The sequence below is a fragment of the Alligator sinensis genome, unplaced genomic scaffold (assembly GCF_000455745.1).
Source record: "Alligator sinensis unplaced genomic scaffold, ASM45574v1 scaffold842_1, whole genome shotgun sequence".
NCBI lineage: Eukaryota > Metazoa > Chordata > Crocodylia > Alligatoridae > Alligator > Alligator sinensis.
In genome coordinates, this window is record NW_005842295.1 from 389,932 (window position 1) to 412,475 (window position 22,544).

At 40.7% G+C, this 22,544-nt stretch overlaps 1 protein-coding gene and 1 non-coding gene across 3 annotated transcripts in view; one reads left to right on the plus strand and one right to left on the minus strand.

Annotated features, from left to right (window-relative positions):
- The first annotated feature begins 11,988 nt into the window (after nucleotides 1–11,988).
- Nucleotides 11,989–22,544, plus strand: part of CENPF (centromere protein F) — a 56,117-nt gene continuing 45,561 nt past the window's right edge. The window contains exons 1-7 of one of the 2 annotated variants that reach the window (XM_006028193.3): nucleotides 11,989–12,044; nucleotides 12,968–13,056; nucleotides 14,600–14,776; nucleotides 16,023–16,219; nucleotides 18,805–18,920; nucleotides 19,853–19,944; nucleotides 20,973–21,264. In XM_006028193.3, coding sequence (XP_006028255.1) covers nucleotides 14,615–14,776; nucleotides 16,023–16,219; nucleotides 18,805–18,920; nucleotides 19,853–19,944; nucleotides 20,973–21,264 — 859 coding nt within the window. In that variant the 5' untranslated portion in view covers nucleotides 11,989–12,044; nucleotides 12,968–13,056; nucleotides 14,600–14,614. The remainder of the gene's footprint in view (nucleotides 12,045–12,967; nucleotides 13,057–14,599; nucleotides 14,777–16,022; nucleotides 16,220–18,804; nucleotides 18,921–19,852; nucleotides 19,945–20,972; nucleotides 21,265–22,544) is intronic. The other variant, XM_025209572.1, reaches the window with a different exon arrangement.
- Nucleotides 17,810–17,927, minus strand: LOC112551024. Its single transcript, XR_003095132.1, has one exon. It is a non-coding gene; the product is annotated as a U5 spliceosomal RNA (small nuclear RNA).

Sequence of the window (22,544 nt, forward strand, 5' to 3'; positions counted from 1 at the left end):
ATTAAGTATACTCCAAAAGAAAGAATGCCATAAAACTGGCAAAATAGCAACCAGCTTAAATAAGTTTTGGTCAAAGATTCTCAACCTAAGAACCAAACAGATCTTCAATTAAAATCTTTTTTTACATCTTGGAATATGGATCTACTATAAATCTATCAGTGTCACAGGCTAACATGTAAAAGCCTTTGTAAACTAAAGCCTCAGGAAAATGCTAGCTATTAATGAGTTTATAACAAATGCCATTGTTTGCTAGACTGGAACAGTTTCTTGTGTCTAAAGTTCTAAAAAAGAAGGTGGCAAGTACTTTTTGGGTAATCTCTTTTATTGGACCAACTGGTTGATTGGGTAGACAAGATAGACAAGCTTTTGAAATCAAGCTTTTCACATAACTCGATCCCAACTATGCAGTTAGTCCACTAAAATACATCACCCTAGAAAATCCTCATCTCTAACATTATTCCTGGATCATCACACATCATTCTAACATTACCAGAAAGAAGGAGGAATTTTTTGGGATGTGCATTAAGACAGAAGCCAATGTGTCTGCCATGGAAGAGCTGCTATGAACAGCTATAGAATAGCACAAGAATCCATTCAATAAACAGTACATGGAAAATTAACAGGATTCAACATCATAAAGCACATGCTAAAACCAAGCTAAGACCTGGGTAAGGTTTACTAGTGCTGAAATAATTTGGGGTGTCCAGAGAATGCATTTTGCTTTTCAATTTACTATCTCATTTCCAGGGCTATGCTTGGTTCAACAGTACTGATAACATCTGACATTTACCCTCTCAGAATGACTTTCAGGCAGTTCCACACCTGCAGCATTGAAGTGTTTTAATAAGAAAAAAATATGTTTGTGTAGCAGGCGCACCAGCCGCAGCACAGCTTGTGCACAGCTTGCTGGCTCAAGCAGGATGCTGAGCCATTAGTGGAATTTCTTTCACTAATCAGGAGAAAGTGTCCCCCCTTCTCCTGATTGGTGTGTTTATGATCTGGGGGCAGAGCTCCTGGGAGGAGGGGTCCCGGCAAGGTTTTCACCATCCCTTGCTCTGATTGGACCTTTTGAGATCCAGGGCAGGGTCCTGGATGGCTATAAAAGAACAGCATGTTCGACTGCAAGAACAGAACGGAGAGGGACAAGAAGAAAAGCGGAGCCGAGAAAAGCTGGGGAGAGCTGCCCCAGTGGGAGATGGCCCTAGGCTCCTGAAGACGCTGCTGGAGGAGCCACCACCAGAGACTTGGTTCTGGGAGCAGGGACAGCCTGCTCGGGCCCTACGTGGTGCACACCCTGGTGCATGAAACCTTGGCCCTGGGAGAGGTGAGAGACTGCTCGGGCCTCGTCAAGGGGCGCCTGCCCTAAGGCGCTCTTGGAACATCGCCAGTCCCTTTCCTCCCACAGGGGCATTGGGCCTGGGGCCAGAAAAGGTGGGCTGACCTCCACCCCTTGCCTTGGAGGTGCTGTGGGGCCTTGGAGGTGCCCAGGGCCGGACCCCGGCCTATGAAGAAGAAACCCCCTGCGGCATGCCGAAGCAGCAGCCAGGTCCACACGGGAGGGAAAACAAGCCTACCACATCCCCACTCAGGATAACCGTGAGTTCAGGGAATAGGGGCTTCGCAGGGGAGGGGCCGGAGAAAAGGGACCCCCCACCCCCCTCCTTTCAGGGAACTGGGTGAGAGTGTGCCCTACAAAATGTGGAGCGGCACCTAATACTTTGTAAACTTGTTGTACTGTGTGAATTATGTTATATTTCCTGGGTAAATAAATTTAAGGTTGTTATTTTCTATTGAAGTCTATTTTTCTTGCTGTTTAATTTGTTGAGTATTATATTGGAAATCTGGTACTTACCTGCTGGAGATTGCCCTGTGGGCCTAGTGGCTTACCTTAAGGATCTCGGGGTCCTGGGTAAGGGGGCCGCTCTCAAAGCATACCCCATGCAACCCCATTCCCAAATATATTTATGTGTATGTATAAGAGTGTATAGGGGTTAATTTTCTCTAATTTTCTTTATTGCTTTGGGATGGATATATATATCCATAGAATAGAGGGATCTGTACCCGAGTCACAGATATAGATAGATAGATAGATTTATCTATCTATATCTGTGACTTGGGTACAGATCCCTCTATTCTCTATAGAGCCACACCACACGAAGGGTTCTTAACTATATACAGAATTTATTTAACATATAAAGAATTAGATACAACTCTCTCTCTCTCTCTCTATATATATACACACAGAGAGAGAGAGAGAGATACAACTCTATATACAGAGAGAGAGAGAGTTGTATCTAATTCTTTATCTATGTATCTATTGCACTGCAATATATATATAGTTGTATCTAATTCTTTATATGTTAAATAAATTCTGTATATAGTTAAGAACCCTTCATGTGGTTTGGCTCTATAGAGAATAGAAGGATCTGTACCTGAGTCACAGCATTAATCTCACAGCACTGTTGCCTGCCCACCTATCCCATCCAATTGAGGCCGGGGCACACCCCTGGGTGTACCCGGGTTACATTTGGAAACATGTTTTTAAAAGGGGGTTGCTACTTTCAATAAAACAAAAAGAAAAGCCAATTGAACTTCCTTTTCCACTTTATAAAGGGACTTGCATGTTCCAAGCCTCTCAGTGAAATGGAAGACAGAAATAAACTGTGCACCTCAAGTAACTTAGCAAGTGATTCAACGAAGTCCTACAACTGAAGTCTGGCCAGCTAAATGTAAGCCCCATGTCGCCGCCAAGAGCCGCGGCGCGGGGTTCGGGGCCTTAGGAGCCCTAGTCGGCGGGCGGGTACTTGTGACGCTTGGAGTGGAATCAGGTACTCAAGCGTTTTGATTGAACAAAAAGGTTGTTTACTTACATTGCTCGTACAGTGCAGGCCAGAAGCTTGCTTCGATTACAGTTGTAAACAAAACTTGGGTCGGGCAGAAATTACAAAGTTTGTTTGGTCGGTCTGCAAAGTGTTCGGGGTGTTCGGGCTGGTAGTCGTCTTACGTCTCGGGTGGGGGTGTGCTAGGCCCCCTTGGGTCGGTGACAGGGAGTCCTTAGTGGTTGATCAGGCTGCTAAGTTCGCTCTGAAACACGCGTGGAGTTTGCTAGGCTCCACAGTGTACTCAGAGTTCTCCACGAGGTGTGTGTGGAGTTCTCCAACTTGGGCAGAAACTGCTTCAACCTCTTATACGGCTAGCAAGCCAATCGCTGGCCGCCACGTAGGAATAATTTAGAACAGTCCAATAGTGGGGTACGAATTTACATAAGATTGGCGGGAACTTTTTTCTAAACTATAATTTTCCACTACTGTAGCATTTGGTTACTGGGTTCAGGCATAGCGGAATTTTCCTCCATGACCTAGTTACTGCCACCAGAATGACTGACAGCAAATCAATGCCATATGTATCGAACCCATGGAATTTTCCTCTGTGCTATGTCATTTCTCCTCTGGGCTATACCAATTCTCCTCTGTGCTATAGGCATCTAATTAATGGGTTCTGACACCCCAGTCTGTAAGATGTTGAGGACCCTCAGCCCTCATTTTAGTCAACTGAAATTTGAAGTTCCTAACTCCTGCTGGAGTTCAGGGCATTCATCTGCAGGAAGTACACAGCATGCTGCAGGATAGATCCTTGTAAGTGAGGTTAGAGTTAGAGAGTGTACATGGTACTGCAGTTTACAAAGGTAGGGTGGGAAACAATGAAGCTGAACAGCTTGTTTAGCTCTGCTACTTATATAAGTAACTGAAGAGCAGCAGTCTCAGAAAAGAATATTCTTATGAGTTCCTACCATAACGGTTATCATCACAGTGACAACTGCTATTTTAAGTTAAGCCTGAGGCAACTGGAGGGATGCAGAAAGATGAAGGTCTGTTTACAGAAGAATGTAAAGATGGTGGTTGTGTGGGAGAATTATCCTAACAGCACAAAAGAAGAAAACTGCAGTTTGAAAATTTGATATTTTAAAAAGGTACCTTGAAAAATATTACTGAAAAATAAAAATAATTAGTGGAACAGGAAGCCTGTCAGATGACTTAGGCCTCTAGCAGACATTACATTTGTCACACATTATATAAGAGTGTTGTGAGACAAATTGTAATATGTCAGATTTTAAAACAATATATTGCTGGATAAAAATAGCGGATCAGCCACAAAGGTGTTGCTTGTTGAACAACAACTTCTTAGGACATTGGCAAACATTACATTTATTGCTTGTTTTATGCAAATGTTGCACAATAAATCATAACATGCCAACTAGCCACATGATAAAATTATCATGGGATATTTGTGTGCCATACAGAGGTTGCTAATTTTTCCTTCTGACATGTTATGATTTGTTTAGCATGCAAAGCTCCAGGTATGGCCCAGAAACTTGACTACCTGAAAATACATGTAAAGTGCCTTGCAAGAGCTTTTATAATGCTATCATAATCAGGTATTTGAGTCTCTTTGCTAAATAAAGTTTATGAAATGCACATAGTGCCAAAATATGAGAAACTGAGAGCATGTTAAATAGGATTCTCCTGCCTCCCCTTGGATTTGCATACAGAATTATTAAAGTTTGTGAACACAGCTTCCTAGAAAATCTGTTGTATTATCTTCAACTATTTGCAAGAGGGAGGCCTAGGAGGTTAGGAAAGTTGGAAGCCTATGAGGTTATCTAAGTGCACTCTTTTGTCTCTAAAGAATTATTCCCTCCTGCATATACTCTGGTGCTTTGTCCCATCTTGGAATTCCCATTGACACACATGGAAAAGCCCACTGGATCTCATTCATAGGATCTTCAATAGAGAAAACTTAGGTTGCCTCTCGCACATGTTCATCAAACTCATTTAATTTGCTTGTTCATCACTAAATCTCATTCAACATTTCAGTTTTGAACTTTGTGTTGTCATTTCTGTTCCAAGACTGTGAACCTTTATACAGCCCACCTAATAAGTACAGTGGGTTGGTACCACATGTGTTCTAGGTTCTAGAGGAAAAAGCCTAAATTTTTCTAGATATATGAAAGTTACTCACTTAGGATTAAGTCTTTTCCAGACATAAGCAGTTTTCGTCTAAGAAGGCATTCCCATGCTCAGTGAATTGAGAACCAACCTCTGCAGTAGCTGCAGTTCCACTGCTTGCTGTCTTTTTCTTCACTGCCACCAGAAGAATAGCTGAAGTTATCCAGAAATGAAGTAATCATTAGAGTCTTCCCTCTGACACACACATTTGTTTCACCCTAGGAATACCCCAGAACAAGGGGTCCCAAACTGTGGTATGCATACCCCTGTGGGTATGCAAGACATCTCTTTGGGGTACGTGGAAGAATTGTGTAATGGCAGATTTAATTTTCATGATGATAATTGGCATTTAAGGGGTTAAAATAGAAAATGTATGCTGGTAAGGGTAGGCGGGTAGCTGGTGAATCTGGAAGTGGGTAAGCAAGAAGAAAAAGTTTGTGAACTGCTGCCCCAGAACAATTCAGGATATCCTTCACCGTTATGGCCACCGTCTCTGTGCTATTACCTGGAAAGCATCCTATTCTTTCTTACTGCAGTGCTCCACACAAGGAGACTAAGCAGCACAGTTGCTTCCACCCTGTTTATAGCCAGAATTTTTGCACTGCAATAGGAATGTTGCAAACTATGAGCAGAAGGAAAGCAAAGCTAAGTGGTCTTTAATAGTATGCTCTGTTCCTTGAAGTTAGCTCCATATATATGAGATTAATTGCATGGAATTTATTTTATTGGCCAGAGTTCGTGGTCTTACCACACGTAAATATTTACTTCAAATATTTCACATAAAAAGAATGGATTGAAAGGAATTCCACAGGAATTCCCAGGAAGCTAGTGACAAACATTAAGGCATGACCCAAGGGACCAAAGTATTTGTTAAACCTTTTATTATATCACAAGCTGAAAATCTGAATTTAGCCTTTGTAAATCAAGTGGAGGAATCCTATACTTGTGGTGACAGAGGTTAATATTACTAGTTAAAATAACAAAGTAGCACAAGTAGCTTCAAGCTCAGGCCCACCCTTGTCAAATATTTTAAAAGACTAATTACTACATGGAGGCAGAAATCCTAGTCACACTTCGGAGAAAATGATATAAGCCACATTTACAACAACCCATTTGTTTTTTCTCTCTAGCAGAGCTTCATTATTCACAACTTCATTTTGCAAAATTATAGGGCCTCTGTGTGATAGCAATAGATACATTTGTAGGGATTATTTGATGACAGAATAAAAATAGAGCCAAGCATATTGTTGGTAAGGCGGCAGGGGAACAGTAAGAAATGATGAAGTGTTGAGTTGCTCCTGAGAGGAATGGAGCACCCTGGTATCTTCTTGACCCCAGGGAAAGATAAGGGTGGTGAGAATCTAGTAGGGGGTATTCATCTCTTCACAAGTCCAGCTCTCATGGTGGTAAGATCTTCTCTCATGAGTCATATGCAACAAAATGATTCAAATTCAGATCAGCATCAAGTACAGAAAATACATTATTTCTGAATGAGTATATTTGTAATAGCTAACCATTACATCAGCAATGAAAAAAACCCAACCCATCAAGAAATGAGCCAGCTAATCACCAGTAAGGAAAGGAGCACATGAGACAGTTTATACAAGGTCAGTCCAACCTGCAAAACTACTACAAATACTAACTCAAAACCTACTTGTCTGTAATATTAATTCCCACATCATTCCATTTTTGTCCCTTTCACATTGTAAGTTATTTTGAAACTTTGGAATGTGCATTTCTTTGTACTAGCATGGCACTTAGCACGTTTTCAGTGCTCTTGCAATATGAAAAAAAAAAGAATATGGAAAATAAAGCAAGATCTTAACTCACAATACAAGACAAAGTAAAACTCTTAGCTTAAAAGCACATTTTATTTATTCATAGAGTATTAAATGAGCAAATTTTAGCAACAGCTTGTACAGTGTTTACAACCAAAGTAAATTACCTACACCAAATATTTTTTATTTCCTAAATATAACAATGAAACTGAATAAAATCTCCTTCTGAAGTACAACCATCAGCAATGATAGAACACGCTTAGTATTTCTTTGCCAAATGCAAAATTATCTGGACTATAGACATCTGTAACATTTCACTTGTTTAACTTTTATGGATAAGAGATATTATTTCAAGCATGAATGGATTTTGTTGAGAGCCACTGAGCCGAAGACAGGAATTTGAGGTGTCTGCCACAAATGAGTTCCAAGATAATCATTTCACCACTTCTCTTCTGTGCCTTCAAAATGCCAAACGCATGTGCAACCACTATACTGATGGCTACGGTCACTTAGTAGAGGGGCTTCAGAGTGGTGATCTGGCCTTCCTCCATTCCCCAGGTGTTGAAAAGCAGCCATTACAAAAAAAAACCAAGTTGTGAGACAAATTGTAATATGTCAGATTTTAAAACAATATATTGCTGGATAAAAATAGCGGATCAGCCACAAAGGTGTTGCTTGTTGAACAACAACTTCTTAGGACATTGGCAAACATTACATTTATTGCTTGTTTTATGCAAATGTTGCACAATAAATCATAACATGCCAACTAGCCACATGATAAAATTATCATGGGATATTTGTGTGCCATACAGAGGTTGCTAATTTTTCCTTCTGACATGTTATGATTTGTTTAGCATGCAAAGCTCCAGGTATGGCCCAGAAACTTGACTACCTGAAAATACATGTAAAGTGCCTTGCAAGAGCTTTTATAATGCTATCATAATCAGGTATTTGAGTCTCTTTGCTAAATAAAGTTTATGAAATGCACATAGTGCCAAAATATGAGAAACTGAGAGCATGTTAAATAGGATTCTCCTGCCTCCCCTTGGATTTGCATACAGAATTATTAAAGTTTGTGAACACAGCTTCCTAGAAAATCTGTTGTATTATCTTCAACTATTTGCAAGAGGGAGGCCTAGGAGGTTAGGAAAGTTGGAAGCCTATGAGGTTATCTAAGTGCACTCTTTTGTCTCTAAAGAATTATTCCCTCCTGCATATACTCTGGTGCTTTGTCCCATCTTGGAATTCCCATTGACACACATGGAAAAGCCCACTGGATCTCATTCATAGGATCTTCAATAGAGAAAACTTAGGTTGCCTCTCGCACATGTTCATCAAACTCATTTAATTTGCTTGTTCATCACTAAATCTCATTCAACATTTCAGTTTTGAACTTTGTGTTGTCATTTCTGTTCCAAGACTGTGAACCTTTATACAGCCCACCTAATAAGTACAGTGGGTTGGTACCACATGTGTTCTAGGTTCTAGAGGAAAAAGCCTAAATTTTTCTAGATATATGAAAGTTACTCACTTAGGATTAAGTCTTTTCCAGACATAAGCAGTTTTCGTCTAAGAAGGCATTCCCATGCTCAGTGAATTGAGAACCAACCTCTGCAGTAGCTGCAGTTCCACTGCTTGCTGTCTTTTTCTTCACTGCCACCAGAAGAATAGCTGAAGTTATCCAGAAATGAAGTAATCATTAGAGTCTTCCCTCTGACACACACATTTGTTTCACCCTAGGAATACCCCAGAACAAGGGGTCCCAAACTGTGGTATGCATACCCCTGTGGGTATGCAAGACATCTCTTTGGGGTACGTGGAAGAATTGTGTAATGGCAGATTTAATTTTCATGATGATAATTGGCATTTAAGGGGTTAAAATAGAAAATGTATGCTGGTAAGGGTAGGCGGGTAGCTGGTGAATCTGGAAGTGGGTAAGCAAGAAGAAAAAGTTTGTGAACTGCTGCCCCAGAACAATTCAGGATATCCTTCACCGTTATGGCCACCGTCTCTGTGCTATTACCTGGAAAGCATCCTATTCTTTCTTACTGCAGTGCTCCACACAAGGAGACTAAGCAGCACAGTTGCTTCCACCCTGTTTATAGCCAGAATTTTTGCACTGCAATAGGAATGTTGCAAACTATGAGCAGAAGGAAAGCAAAGCTAAGTGGTCTTTAATAGTATGCTCTGTTCCTTGAAGTTAGCTCCATATATATGAGATTAATTGCATGGAATTTATTTTATTGGCCAGAGTTCGTGGTCTTACCACACGTAAATATTTACTTCAAATATTTCACATAAAAAGAATGGATTGAAAGGAATTCCACAGGAATTCCCAGGAAGCTAGTGACAAACATTAAGGCATGACCCAAGGGACCAAAGTATTTGTTAAACCTTTTATTATATCACAAGCTGAAAATCTGAATTTAGCCTTTGTAAATCAAGTGGAGGAATCCTATACTTGTGGTGACAGAGGTTAATATTACTAGTTAAAATAACAAAGTAGCACAAGTAGCTTCAAGCTCAGGCCCACCCTTGTCAAATATTTTAAAAGACTAATTACTACATGGAGGCAGAAATCCTAGTCACACTTCGGAGAAAATGATATAAGCCACATTTACAACAACCCATTTGTTTTTTCTCTCTAGCAGAGCTTCATTATTCACAACTTCATTTTGCAAAATTATAGGGCCTCTGTGTGATAGCAATAGATACATTTGTAGGGATTATTTGATGACAGAATAAAAATAGAGCCAAGCATATTGTTGGTAAGGCGGCAGGGGAACAGTAAGAAATGATGAAGTGTTGAGTTGCTCCTGAGAGGAATGGAGCACCCTGGTATCTTCTTGACCCCAGGGAAAGATAAGGGTGGTGAGAATCTAGTAGGGGGTATTCATCTCTTCACAAGTCCAGCTCTCATGGTGGTAAGATCTTCTCTCATGAGTCATATGCAACAAAATGATTCAAATTCAGATCAGCATCAAGTACAGAAAATACATTATTTCTGAATGAGTATATTTGTAATAGCTAACCATTACATCAGCAATGAAAAAAACCCAACCCATCAAGAAATGAGCCAGCTAATCACCAGTAAGGAAAGGAGCACATGAGACAGTTTATACAAGGTCAGTCCAACCTGCAAAACTACTACAAATACTAACTCAAAACCTACTTGTCTGTAATATTAATTCCCACATCATTCCATTTTTGTCCCTTTCACATTGTAAGTTATTTTGAAACTTTGGAATGTGCATTTCTTTGTACTAGCATGGCACTTAGCACGTTTTCAGTGCTCTTGCAATATGAAAAAAAAAAGAATATGGAAAATAAAGCAAGATCTTAACTCACAATACAAGACAAAGTAAAACTCTTAGCTTAAAAGCACATTTTATTTATTCATAGAGTATTAAATGAGCAAATTTTAGCAACAGCTTGTACAGTGTTTACAACCAAAGTAAATTACCTACACCAAATATTTTTTATTTCCTAAATATAACAATGAAACTGAATAAAATCTCCTTCTGAAGTACAACCATCAGCAATGATAGAACACGCTTAGTATTTCTTTGCCAAATGCAAAATTATCTGGACTATAGACATCTGTAACATTTCACTTGTTTAACTTTTATGGATAAGAGATATTATTTCAAGCATGAATGGATTTTGTTGAGAGCCACTGAGCCGAAGACAGGAATTTGAGGTGTCTGCCACAAATGAGTTCCAAGATAATCATTTCACCACTTCTCTTCTGTGCCTTCAAAATGCCAAACGCATGTGCAACCACTATACTGATGGCTACGGTCACTTAGTAGAGGGGCTTCAGAGTGGTGATCTGGCCTTCCTCCATTCCCCAGGTGTTGAAAAGCAGCCATTACAAAAAAAAAACCAACCCATCCAAAGTGGCAAGTCAGAGGAACTACACTAAGTTAATAGCAAAAGTGCTTTTGGGTTGGCGTAGGCTAACTGGTCAACAGGTTATCTTACACCGTAAATCAGAAACCACTCAGAGCTGCAGGCTGGAACTACCTCGCTCAGATCTGAGGTGGGTTGGCATTCCCCAAAGGATATGACTTTTCCCTGCTGCTACTTCTCTCCAACCCCAGCTGCAGCATGGGCCCCAGCACAGCTTTTGCTGCCTGCAGTGAAGCCCACCTGAGAGAAGAGGGAACAGGCTCCTGTCAACCTGGGCTGGAGTAACTCTTACAGGGAGCAATTTCTTGATGATATCTTTGGTTGAAACAACTGTATAATGAAGAGAGATGTTAGACAAACTTTTGGGTATAGAGGGCCCTGCCTCAGGTCAGGCAAAGGACATTGTGCACCCAAAAATGTGTCTCGTATCTCTCCCAAGTTGGTCCGATAGCAGTTTTCACCAGAAAAAAACCATGCCTGTTGTTATATATATATCTGGGACCCACGGAGGTACAATGCTCCAGTATTGTACAGTATTGTACAGTATATCCACTTCTGACAAGGAAGGCAGAGCAACCAAGCCCGGACAGAACTGGGATGTGATGTTTTACCTCTGCTGCAGCCGCAGCTCTGTTTTCCCTATAGAGCTGCTGCCTGGGCTGGGTGACCCTATGGGCTCGATGTGAATGGGTTGTGCCCACAGCCATGTCACGTGGGCTTGTGCCAGCCAAAATCACACTGGGGAAACAGCACAGGGTTTGGCCCTTAGCGGCACACTCGTGCTTTCCATACTGCCATCACGCCAGAGACTGCGCTGCAGGTGCAGAGGAGCAGCCAGCACCAGGCTTGTCGGGGGGCTAACCGGGTAGTTTTGCCAAGAAACAATGGATTTATATGGGGTGGCTTGGGCAGGGGGCAGATAAAAGGAACCCTGCAGGCCCCTTCCAACCCCATTACCCGCTACCCCGCCTTCCTTTGCCCGCAGACAGCCAAGGGTCCCGTTCAGCACAGCCGCCATAAATACCGCTGGACTGACCAATCAGCTTCCCTTCCGCTCTCCTACGACCCAATCAGATCCCTGTTTCCCGCCCCCCCCCCAGCTGTTCCACCCCAAGCCCTTCCCGACGCATCTCTCTCCGCCCTCGCAGCCAATAACATTTGAATGCGCCTGAACGCACCAACTGCGGCGTTCGCTCCCGCCCCAGGGCGCTCGGAGCCGCAGCTGAAAGGCTCGGGGGTCTTGAGTGGCGGCATTATTAGCCAATCAGCGCCGGCGGCAGCTAGTCCTGACAAGAAGCAGCGCTGGCGGTGGTTTCGAAAGTTGAGCGGAGCCGGACGCGGCGTCGGGGTAAGACTACCCTCCTCTCCCCTCCCCGCTTTAGGGGGACTCGGGCGGCCGTTAACCGCCACCTCCTCCCCCCGCACCGGTGATGTGCCGGGGCCTTTGGCTACGGAGCCGGGACCGGGAAGAAGGGGCCGGCCCCGGGCTCCTTGGGCTGGGTGTGGGCAGTTGTTTGGTGCGGCTGGGGCCGGCCGTGCCAGTCTTAAATATGATGAAAGTATCGCCTTGGAGGCTGGAAATGATCGCGTGGGCTGAGAAACGAGCGGACACTGGGCAAATATGCAAATACGCATGCCAAAGAGGGCCCCCCCATTTACTTTACGGTGCTGCTGAGGGGCAGGGAGGGTGCCGGGCACTCCCTGGTGCTGGCCCGGCTGCACGGTTGGGCTAGAGCTAGCTGAACTTTTGAAGGCCCCACTTAAGCCTGTGCTTAAGAAAGATAACTTAGCATTTGCCATCCTCTTAATCATGGGATAATAGAACAGGAGGGTTTGAAGGGATCTCGGGGACCTCCAATCCCCTGCTGAGAGCAGGACCAGCCCCAACTATTAGGACCAGCCCCAACTGAAGCCTGCGCAGGAAACCGAATGTGCCAAGGGGACTTGTCAACCACCACCCTCTAGCAAACGGGCACAATGCGCAGGCTGTGTAATATGGCTAGGCAGGAGAACTTGAGAAACCATCTCCTAGGCTTAACCTGCTCCAAAGCAGATCACCTGAAACAGATCGGACCAAGAACACCTTGTGTTCAAAAGCTTGTCTGTCTCACTTATGTAGTGAGTCTGATAAAAGCTATCACCCTAAGGCATCCTTGCCCCTCGTATAATTTCTAGACTGTCACGGCTACAACGTCACTTGCACTATTTATAGTTCGGTGGCCAATGTGAACCTGACTTTTTATTGTGAATCTTATTTCTCTGCTTATTCAGCAGCTCATCTGAACTCTATCCAAGCTATGTGGTTGGTCCAGTAAAAGCGATCGCCTTAAGGAATCCTTGCCCCGTATTTCTTTAGAAACGTAAGTATAGGCGGGTTGGCAATTGGGAAGGATATGAGGCTGGTTTTTAGAGTGAGCCTGTCTTTGCAAATTTGAGTTTGACCTGAGCCTTAGGTAACTTGCAAATGTGCAGTTGTATTTTGGAACATTTTTAAGTCTCTTATCCAAGTGTTTGTTATTCTTTTATAGTAACTTGAACATGCAAAGTGGTCATTCAATAAAGAGTGGTCTACATCAGTAATCTGACAATTATTTGTTTTCTGTGAATGCACAGCTATTCTACCTTAATTTTAATCTCAAAATCTATATGATTATTCAAGCTGTATTTGATACAATGGCAAAGAAACAGTTGTACAGATGTGTCAAAAAGGGCTCAATGATTGGACATGTGTTTATACTTGCATGCTTGCCTCATGCTGGTAGAAAGAGCCACATGCTCAGCTGTTTTCCTTCCGAACATTATAAACTGTAGTAAAGAGAGCAGCACAGCAGGAGCCTAACATGAAGGTATAGTTTCTCCCAGCACAGTGCAGAAGTAGTAGGAGTGTTGCCAGGAGATCAAGGGATATAATTATTCCCCTCTATCTGGCACTATTGAAGCCACATCTGGAGAACTGTCTGATTTTGGGTCCCCCACTACAAAGGATGTGGACAAATTGGAGAGAGCCCAGCGGAGGACAGTGAAAATGGTTGGGGGGCTGGGGGACATGATTTACGAGGAGAGGCTGAGGGAACTGGGCTTATTTAGTCTAGAGAAGACTGAGAGGAGATTAATAACAGCCTTCAACTACCTGAAGCAGGGTTCAAAAGATGACGGATCTAGACTGCTTTTATTGGTGACAGATGACAGAACAAGGAGCAATGGTCTCAAGTTGTAGCAAGGGAGGTTTAGGTTAGATATTAGGAAAAACTTTCTCACTAGGAGGGTAGTAAACGCACTGGTTACCCAGAGATGTTGTGGAATCTCTATCCTTAGAGGTTTTTAAGACTTGGTTAGACAGAGCCTTCGCTGGGATGTTCTAGTTGGGGCTAGTCCTGCTTTGAGTTGGGGGGTGGGGGTTGGACTAGATGATGACCTCTTGAAGTCCTTTCCAACTCTAATTTTCTATGATTTCTATGATTCTAAGACCTCCAACAGAAATGTGTATTGAAGCATTTTGCCTGGACAGCTACACAGTAATGAAAAATCTTTAACAAATTGTATATTGATATGATTCTAAGTAAATTATAGGAACTACCATTCTAAAATGCACCTGAAAACATAGCAGCAAAGAACTAAAAAAATCCATGTAAAAGATTAAATCACTTGCTTTTCTCCATCTTATTGCAAGAAATAAGATGTCAAAGTAGCCACTCTCCAAGTATAAATTTGCTAGCCATGGTTTGAGTGTCCATAATGTTGGTGATCTTAGTGTTGCCCACTTTTGCTCTCTGCCTTAACTGATGGCTGATATACTTCTTAATTGTCATAAAACACCCCCGGGCCCCTGAAATCTCAACCTTTTAGGATCTGGTATTTTTTCCTCTGTATTTCAGGTTTAATAATTTTTCATTTGGTATTAAGGAGCAAGGAGATAAAATGAGTTGGGCTGTGGAAGAATGGAAAGAAGGTCTTTCCACAAGAGCCCTTCAGAAGATTCAGGAGCTTGAAAGTCAACTAGACAAGCTGAAAAAAGAACGACAGCAAAGGCAGTTCCAACTTGACTCTCTGGAGGCAGCTTTGCAGAAGCAGAAGCAGAAGGTAATTTTATAATACATCTTATCCTGTTCACATACATTTAGAATACTGGTACTAAGATCTTTGCATTATCCTGTTGCTTTGCGTATGTCACCCCACTACATCTCTACTGGCTTTCTTTTTTTTGCCACTTGAAACAGAATCTGTTTGGCTTCATTTTAAAGGTACTGAAAGAAACCCATCCCTTCTCTACATATGATCTGTCACTTATTTAAAAAATCATCTTCCACCTCTGATCAGATTGAGGCTAGCATCCGTTGCTCAACTGTTAAACTTTCAGGCAGGCAATTTTGTGTGTTCTCAGTGCTATGCATCTCACTTCTGTGTGAATATCTGTGTAGCTGCCTTGGTTATCCTCTTTCAGATCCTTCCTTCACAGAAACTCTCCTTTGCTGTGATGCATGCAAAAACCTTAACAGAAGTTAGGTCATCGTTATACTGTTGCCTAACATATGAGACAACTCTGGTTAGTTATTTCCTTGTACACCACTGTAACATCTGTACTACAAATTTCTGCTGTCATAGGTAATGCCAATATGTTGGAGTATGAAGCGGTGCAATATCTGACTGTCTTAGTTCTGTTGACAGAAGCCCCTAGAGTAGTTGTAGTTATACCAGCAAAACTGCACTTCTCACTGTTTTATTTGCCTTGGGAGGTGTGGAGAGGAAGGGGGGGCATAGTTTTGGTATATTAGTCCAGAACACAGCTTGCTGATATGCCTTTCTCTGCAACGATAACATTACTCTTAATACATGTAATGTGTACACTTAACTCTAGCAGTTCAAGAAGTATTGTTTATGAAACTTATCTGATTGGAAGATTAGGGAGTAAGGCTGTCAGTGATATGATTTTAGGTTTAGCCACCTCATGTCTTGTAAGGGTTATAAGGAGCTTTTCTGGCTTGTGTGGTATTTGGTGTTAGACTACTACTTAAATAAATCACTTTAACATTTGCACGTGTCAGAGTGTTAACAAGTGGCAAATGCCTATTTCAAAATTGTTATGCATATGCTAGAAAGATGACAAAACAGCTTTCTATATAACTAAAGTTTTCAGTGCTGTCAGACCCTCTAAATGTAGTGAAGGAAAATATTTGCATGGCATAAAATAATTTCTACTTTACGGAAAAAAACATTCAGAGTAAAGTCAGAAGAGGACTAAAGTGTTTCAAACACCCCCTCTTTATTCACAGGCTTGATCAAAATCTGAAAATAAGAGAGACATTTTATTATTGACTATTCCAATTAGGTTGAAAATGAAAAAAATGAAGGAGCAACACTGAAAAGAGAGAACCAGAGCCTGATGGAATTATGTGATAATCTTGAGAAAGCAAAGCAGAAAATTTCACATGAACTTCAAGTAAAAGAATCGCAAGTTAACTATCAAGCAGGGCAATTGAATTCAGGCAAGAAACAAATAGAGAAACTGGAACAGGAGCTTAAAAGGTGAGTGTTTAAAAGTGTGTTATCTTAAATGTAGCTGTTAGTCCTTCCTGAGGTGCATTACCAGATCAGTCAAGGTACCTTATTTTGGCTCCAAAGGTGTCAGTCTAGGTCTCACTCCTAACTGGAGCCAAAAGTTGTCCCCATCTATTAAGCTGTAAATAAATACTGGATCATTCAGGCACAGGAGCCAAAGGTAGATGGATGTGGTTGCTAGTCTCATCATTACTCCCTTGTTTGCTGTTGGCTACAAAGATTAGTGCAACCTAATCATGCTAGCCCTACAGGCTGCTTCTTGTAACTTGGTTACAGATCTACTTGCTTATTTTCCATTTAAAAAAAATAAACTGGTTATTCATATTCTTGTTCTCTATTTAACATTAAGTTCAAGTGTGTAGCTTAATAATTCAAACACATGTGCCTAATGTTTAGGTTCCTAAAGTCTTTTTTAGGACTCTACCTAAAAGTGTAGAGATACTGAGTATTTGGACTTCCTGTTGCATTCAGTGAAAGTTATGAAACAAGGCACATCTGTCTTCAGGGTCACTTTGTTTGAGAGGTTCATCACTGCATATACTTTTTTCCCCAAATATGCTGCAGTCAGTCTTCTACTTCTCTATGCATCTTGTGTTGTCTGTGTTGAGAAACAGACATCTTTCTTTTGAGTGTTTTAACATTCTGTGTTCCCAAATTAACACACCATGCCCTCTGGTTATATAAGGAGGCAAGTACAAACCCCAAACTAGTGAGCAGGTTATATTTAGAGTCTGTAGTACAGGGATAGGCAATGTTTGTAGGCAGAATGCCAAAAATACCTGGAACTTCGACTTGTAAGATGTTGGCATTCCAGGGACAGATGGCGGGGGAGCCACAAGGGGGCCTGATCCTTGTGACAGAGAAGCCCTGGCCCCTTCTCTGCCATCCACCCTGAGACGCATGTACACTCACCACCAGCAATGAGCTGGGCTGGGGCTCTGCGGACCTGGTGAAACGGCTTGCAGCCTCCTGGCTGCTTGCCACAGCTGGCCTGGGCTCTGGACAGGCCCCTGCTGCCTGCCACAGAGCCCAGGCTCCCCGCAGGAGGCGGTGGGGAGGCTGCCACCAGCTGCACTGAGGTCCTTGGAGCCCTGGCCTGCTTGTTGGGGTAGGAAGGGGCTGGGGTTGCACTGTCACAACAAGGATCAGACCCCTTGTGGCTCCCTCGCTGTCTGCCCCCAAGGCATGTGTGCCAAGCAAAATGCCTTTGCATGCTGCACTCGGGCATGTGCCTGGGGTTGCCTACCCCTGCTATAGTACCTTATTTCTTTTATGATTTAAAATAAGTGAAGAATGTCTTAGAAGTCTTAAATCAGGTGGGCAATTATTTGGGCTGGAGGGCCACTTAGGGAGTTTTTGGTGAGCTGTTGCAGGTGGTGGGGGGAGAGGGGGCCTGTTTCTTCAGTTTTCCAAAGGCATGTTTCGCACTTCACCTACTTGTGTGCGTTTTTTGGGTTTTTTTCTTCTGTTTTGTTCACTAATATATTGGGAAAGGTAGGATGCATGAGAATCATGAGTGGCACAGGATCCTTAATGTCAATAGGAAGGTTCCTACCTAAAACACAAAGGTCGGTGTTTTAACAAAAAAATTGGTTCAAGATTTGTAACTGTTTCTCTCTATGGAAATCTTTATTAAAATGCAAAAGATTTATGTAAAGTGAAGAGAAACCAGTGAAGTGTCCTTCGTTTTCCAGTAAGGTGTACATAACTATAAAGACAGATGAGGTTCTTTGGGTAGATGTGATTTTTTTTATTTTTTTTTTTTATTAGGCCAACTAAATAGTTGGAAAAATTATTCTTTGCAAGCTTTTGGGCACAAACACCCTTCTTTAAGCTTATAGAGAGTCTGCTTATGTTCTTAGACCAACAGGGCTACAAACAACATCCCTTAAGTATGGTACATAACTATCAAAGCATTTTTTTTCAGTTTATAAACTCAGAAACTAGTAGTCTAAGGAGAACACAGTGGGGAGATGTGTTCTGCCCAGTAACTCCAACATTGTTAAGAAAAAACAACTCATTGAATCCTTTTATTTCTTATACAGTGCTTAGCCTAACTACCTAGTACCATGGGGGCATACTTTAGGGAGTTGGGCCATGGCTAGATCTGGTCTTCAGGTCAGGCTATGGTTCTGTGTATGTATTTTGTGTGTGTGTGTATACAATATATAAGTCAATTTTGCTTTTAATATTTTAATATATTCTTACAATAGCCAAATATTACAAGTTGTGAAAGTATAGGTTCTAATATTAATTTGTATCATATTATAATTCTGAACTGATATCTAAAACAATTAACATAGCTATATGCGAAGCTTCCATTCGGTTTGCATTTTCACCTCTTAAATTTAGGAACAGGAGTTTGTCAGACAAGGTTCTCTGGGTGAATCTGATATCTTTTATTAGACCAACTTAAATAGTTGGAAAACAATTATTAAGCAAGCTTTCGGGTTCAAAAGACCTTCGTCAGGCTAAGGAAGTTTCTGCAGTTGGCGTGTGCTCTTCTTATTTCTTCTGGCTAATTCCATTTTATCCAATTCCTTTTCAAACAGGTGCAAATCTGAGCTTGAGAGGAGTCGGCAAACCCTTATTACAGGAGATTTATCATTCAGTGGCACACCACAGAAGAGTTTTACTGCTTCTTTAACACCAACTCAAAATCAGAATGGTAAACTTGTTTCTTCCCTGTCAGACACGTAATAGAATAAATATTAAATTCTTTTGTACAGTGGAAAAGGAAAAGTTCAGCAAAGCTCATCTTAAAAGTGTATCAAAGTAATGTGTACATAGTTCTTTTTCCCTACCTCAGTATTATTCTGTAGCTTTTATAAAAAGATCCATTAATGGATGTGATATAAGAGCATGAATATTCTTGTATATCTACAGATTTCATTGCAATTTTATGAAATAAAGCTCTCTTATTTTTAATATCAGCTGCAGCCAGTTTTTGCATAATTGACTTCACAAATGTTATTTTGGTTAAAACTGAATCAGCGTGACATTGATGACTGCTCAGGTTAGAAAATTGTTTTAAGTTCAGTTGTTACATGGTAGTGTGCATGCATACACAATTCAAGCAAAAACCAGCTGACTATTTTGTACCTTTTTGTCTTTTATTTATGCTAGGGATGCCAATTTAAAATTTTGCAGTTTGACTTATGTGATTTTTAGGGTACACTTTTTAAATGAGCCCAAGGGGTTTGTTATGCAACTATCACTGATTTCCTTTAGGTTCCTTTGAAGATCCCAACTGCAATGCCTGATATGTCACACTGATGCTAAAAATTAATGTTAATTATATGGAAATACTAGGAAAAAAGTCTATTTTCACTTGGCATTATGTGTCCATTTGTACCTGAAGCACTGGTCCCTAGGCCTTGCAGTATTTTCATTGTGGCACTGAATTCCAGATCTCAGTCCTGTGTGTAAGACTGAGCTCCTGAAATGATTAATTTTACTTTTTAGAAGAATTCACCGAGCTTTGTCTCTCATGTCTGGAGGTTTCTGGGTGCTGTTTATTTTTATCATTTGTGTTTAAATTTGAGCATAAATTTGTTATCTATGTACAGATTTAATAAAAGTTCATTTAAAAAATTGCAGATTCAAAGTTTGAGGAGCTACAAGAAAAATATAACAAAGAAGTTGAAGAAAGAAAACGATTAGAGGCAGAACTGAGAGCAAGCCAGATTAAAGTAAGAATAATTTAAATGGTGTATGTAGTATTATTAGTGATATAATGTAAGACGTGGATAAAGGTGAAATGCCTCAAAATTAGCCAAATGCTTTCTGAGGAAAATCTGGTAAAATTAAACTTGTTCAGTTTTCATTCATGGCATAACTAAAAAATGTAGATTTCAGAGATTCCTGAGTAAAATAAGCAGTAGATATAGTTCACTTCCTGATTTAGTTTTTCAAAACTAAGTGATAATTATTTTGACTTGTTAAGCATTTTAACCTAAAGAATTATAGGTGGGGACCTACCAAATTCACGGCGGACGTAGAGTATGCAGCAGCTCCTTTAATCTTGCATGTTTCTCCGTGTGTACCTTGCCTCTCCTCACTGATGATTAGTGGCAGACCCGCTCCCTCCTAATCAGCATGGAAGTGAAAACAGATTTTAAACGTGACGCCATTTTTGCCTCCCTACCAGTTGGTAATAAATAGCAGGGCCATCTGAGGCCTCTCGGTCAATCAGTAGCGGGAGGCAGAAACGGGGCCATATTTAAAACCACAGTTTTTGCCTGCCCGCTAATCAGGAGAAAGCCGCAAGGTGTGTGTGTGTGTGTATCTATATCTAGTTTAGCACTAAGTACGTAACTGATGATAGCACATCTTACAGAGCTGATTTGAAGAAACGTGGCAGGAAAATATTCTAATATTAGTTTAAAATAAAAATAAAAAACCCCAAAACTAGACGTGCCAGATAAAAGGAACCACAAATCCAACTTCTTGTAATTGTAACCCTCCTCAGCTGACTAGGATATTAATCTGAACTATTTCAGCCAGTTGCCTACTAGAGTATAAAAGCAGCTTGAATTGCACAGTATCTTGCACAGCTGGATGACTAGTGTTACTAACTGTCATAAAAAAATTGAACTAATATCTTGACCTATTGCTCTACCATTTCCAACTGGGGTGGGTAAATACATTCTCTCAATTTTGTCAGATATGGAACTGTATAAAGTTGTGTATGTTTTTTTCATTCTTTTTTCTTTGACAGAAAATAGATCAGTCTCATCTTCAAAGCACTAAGAGTCACAGGGAGATTGCTCGGCATCAGTCATCCTCGTCAGTTTTCTCCTGGCAACAGGAAAAGGCACCAAGCTGTCCTTCATCCAGCAATCAGGAAACCCCCTTAAAAAGAAGTTTTTCTACCTCCAATTTTCCTTGGGAACAAGAGACAACTCCCAGCCATTCTGGCTTGAGATCAGAGAAGAAAGATTTCAACAGAAGTTTCTCTAATAATTCTAATAATTCTCCAGTCATTGATAGGTTAAAAGCACAAAACCAAGGTATCTTGCATAGTGTAACAATGTCTTTAAATGTGATTTTAAGGGGAATTTAAAACCAATACATATAACTTCATTAAAGACTATAAGTCTTTCTCAGCCTTTTAATGACTTGGAGGTCAGCGTATAAAATACTATATAATACATCTGTTAATATTTTTTTTAATTGATAAAAACGTTCTTCTAGGAAGGACCAATTAGTAAGATAACTCAGTTTTCATTCAGCTATATTTAATCCTTTTTGTTTTTCTGATCCTGATCTTTGTATGGCCATGAGAGATTTTATATTATAAACTTGCAGAATAGATCCCTATTAGAAATGTGATATACTGAATTTCAAGTCAAGGCTTAGTTTATATTGTTTTATCTTAAAATTAATTGCATCTGACTGCAGCTTTATAGGGGTTGTCCACGACTTAAAGAAGAATTTTTAATTTTTCTGCCATTGTTGACTTGTGTGTGTTATATAACTAGCAAGCAGTTTTGCATCCTGCAGCAATGGAACAGATCATCATAAAAGATTAACATACAATAATTTCTCTTACTTGTTAACAGTTTGATGTTGCACGCTTATTCTTCAGAGCTAAAGGGGAGAAAATCAGATTCTGAATCGCTCTAAATACTTTTATCATGATAATGTTAGTTTTACTTTGCAGGTATGCAAAGCTTTAATTATCTGAAAAATGAGGTTAGAACTTTAACAAAAATGTCTTCAGTGGAAGCAGATCTTTAGAGCAGTAGTTCTTGACCTTGTTAGACTCAGCATCCCTTGGAAAATACTAATTTTTAGGTTTCACTTGGTTGTTGACTAGAAAAATAATAGAGCAATTATTCTGTTTCAAAGAACTAAAGACCACAACAGGGCAGATTGTTTTTGATGCAGACAGGATTCCTGTTTGAAATTTTGTGATTTATCTTGTGAATCATGTGTAGGTGCTTGCACATTTAGTATCTTGAGGCACCTTAAAAGGACCTCAAGGCATTCCAGGGTGTCATGGCATCTGCTTGAGAATTGCTGCTTTCAAGCACCCTATGTCTGCAGTATTGGCAGTCTTTACATACATATAAGAACCAGAAAATAAAGGTACTAAAATTAACTCATCTAGAGTTGCTCCTGATGCTCAAAAATATATAACTGGTGGCCAGGATATTTTTAAAATTTGGCATGCTCTAATAACTTATTGTTATAAATAATATAAGGACATTTTTATGAAAAAAATCTCATTTAATACATTAATACTTTAACATCCTTTTTATTTGTATTTCTCAGGGGCCTGAGGTTT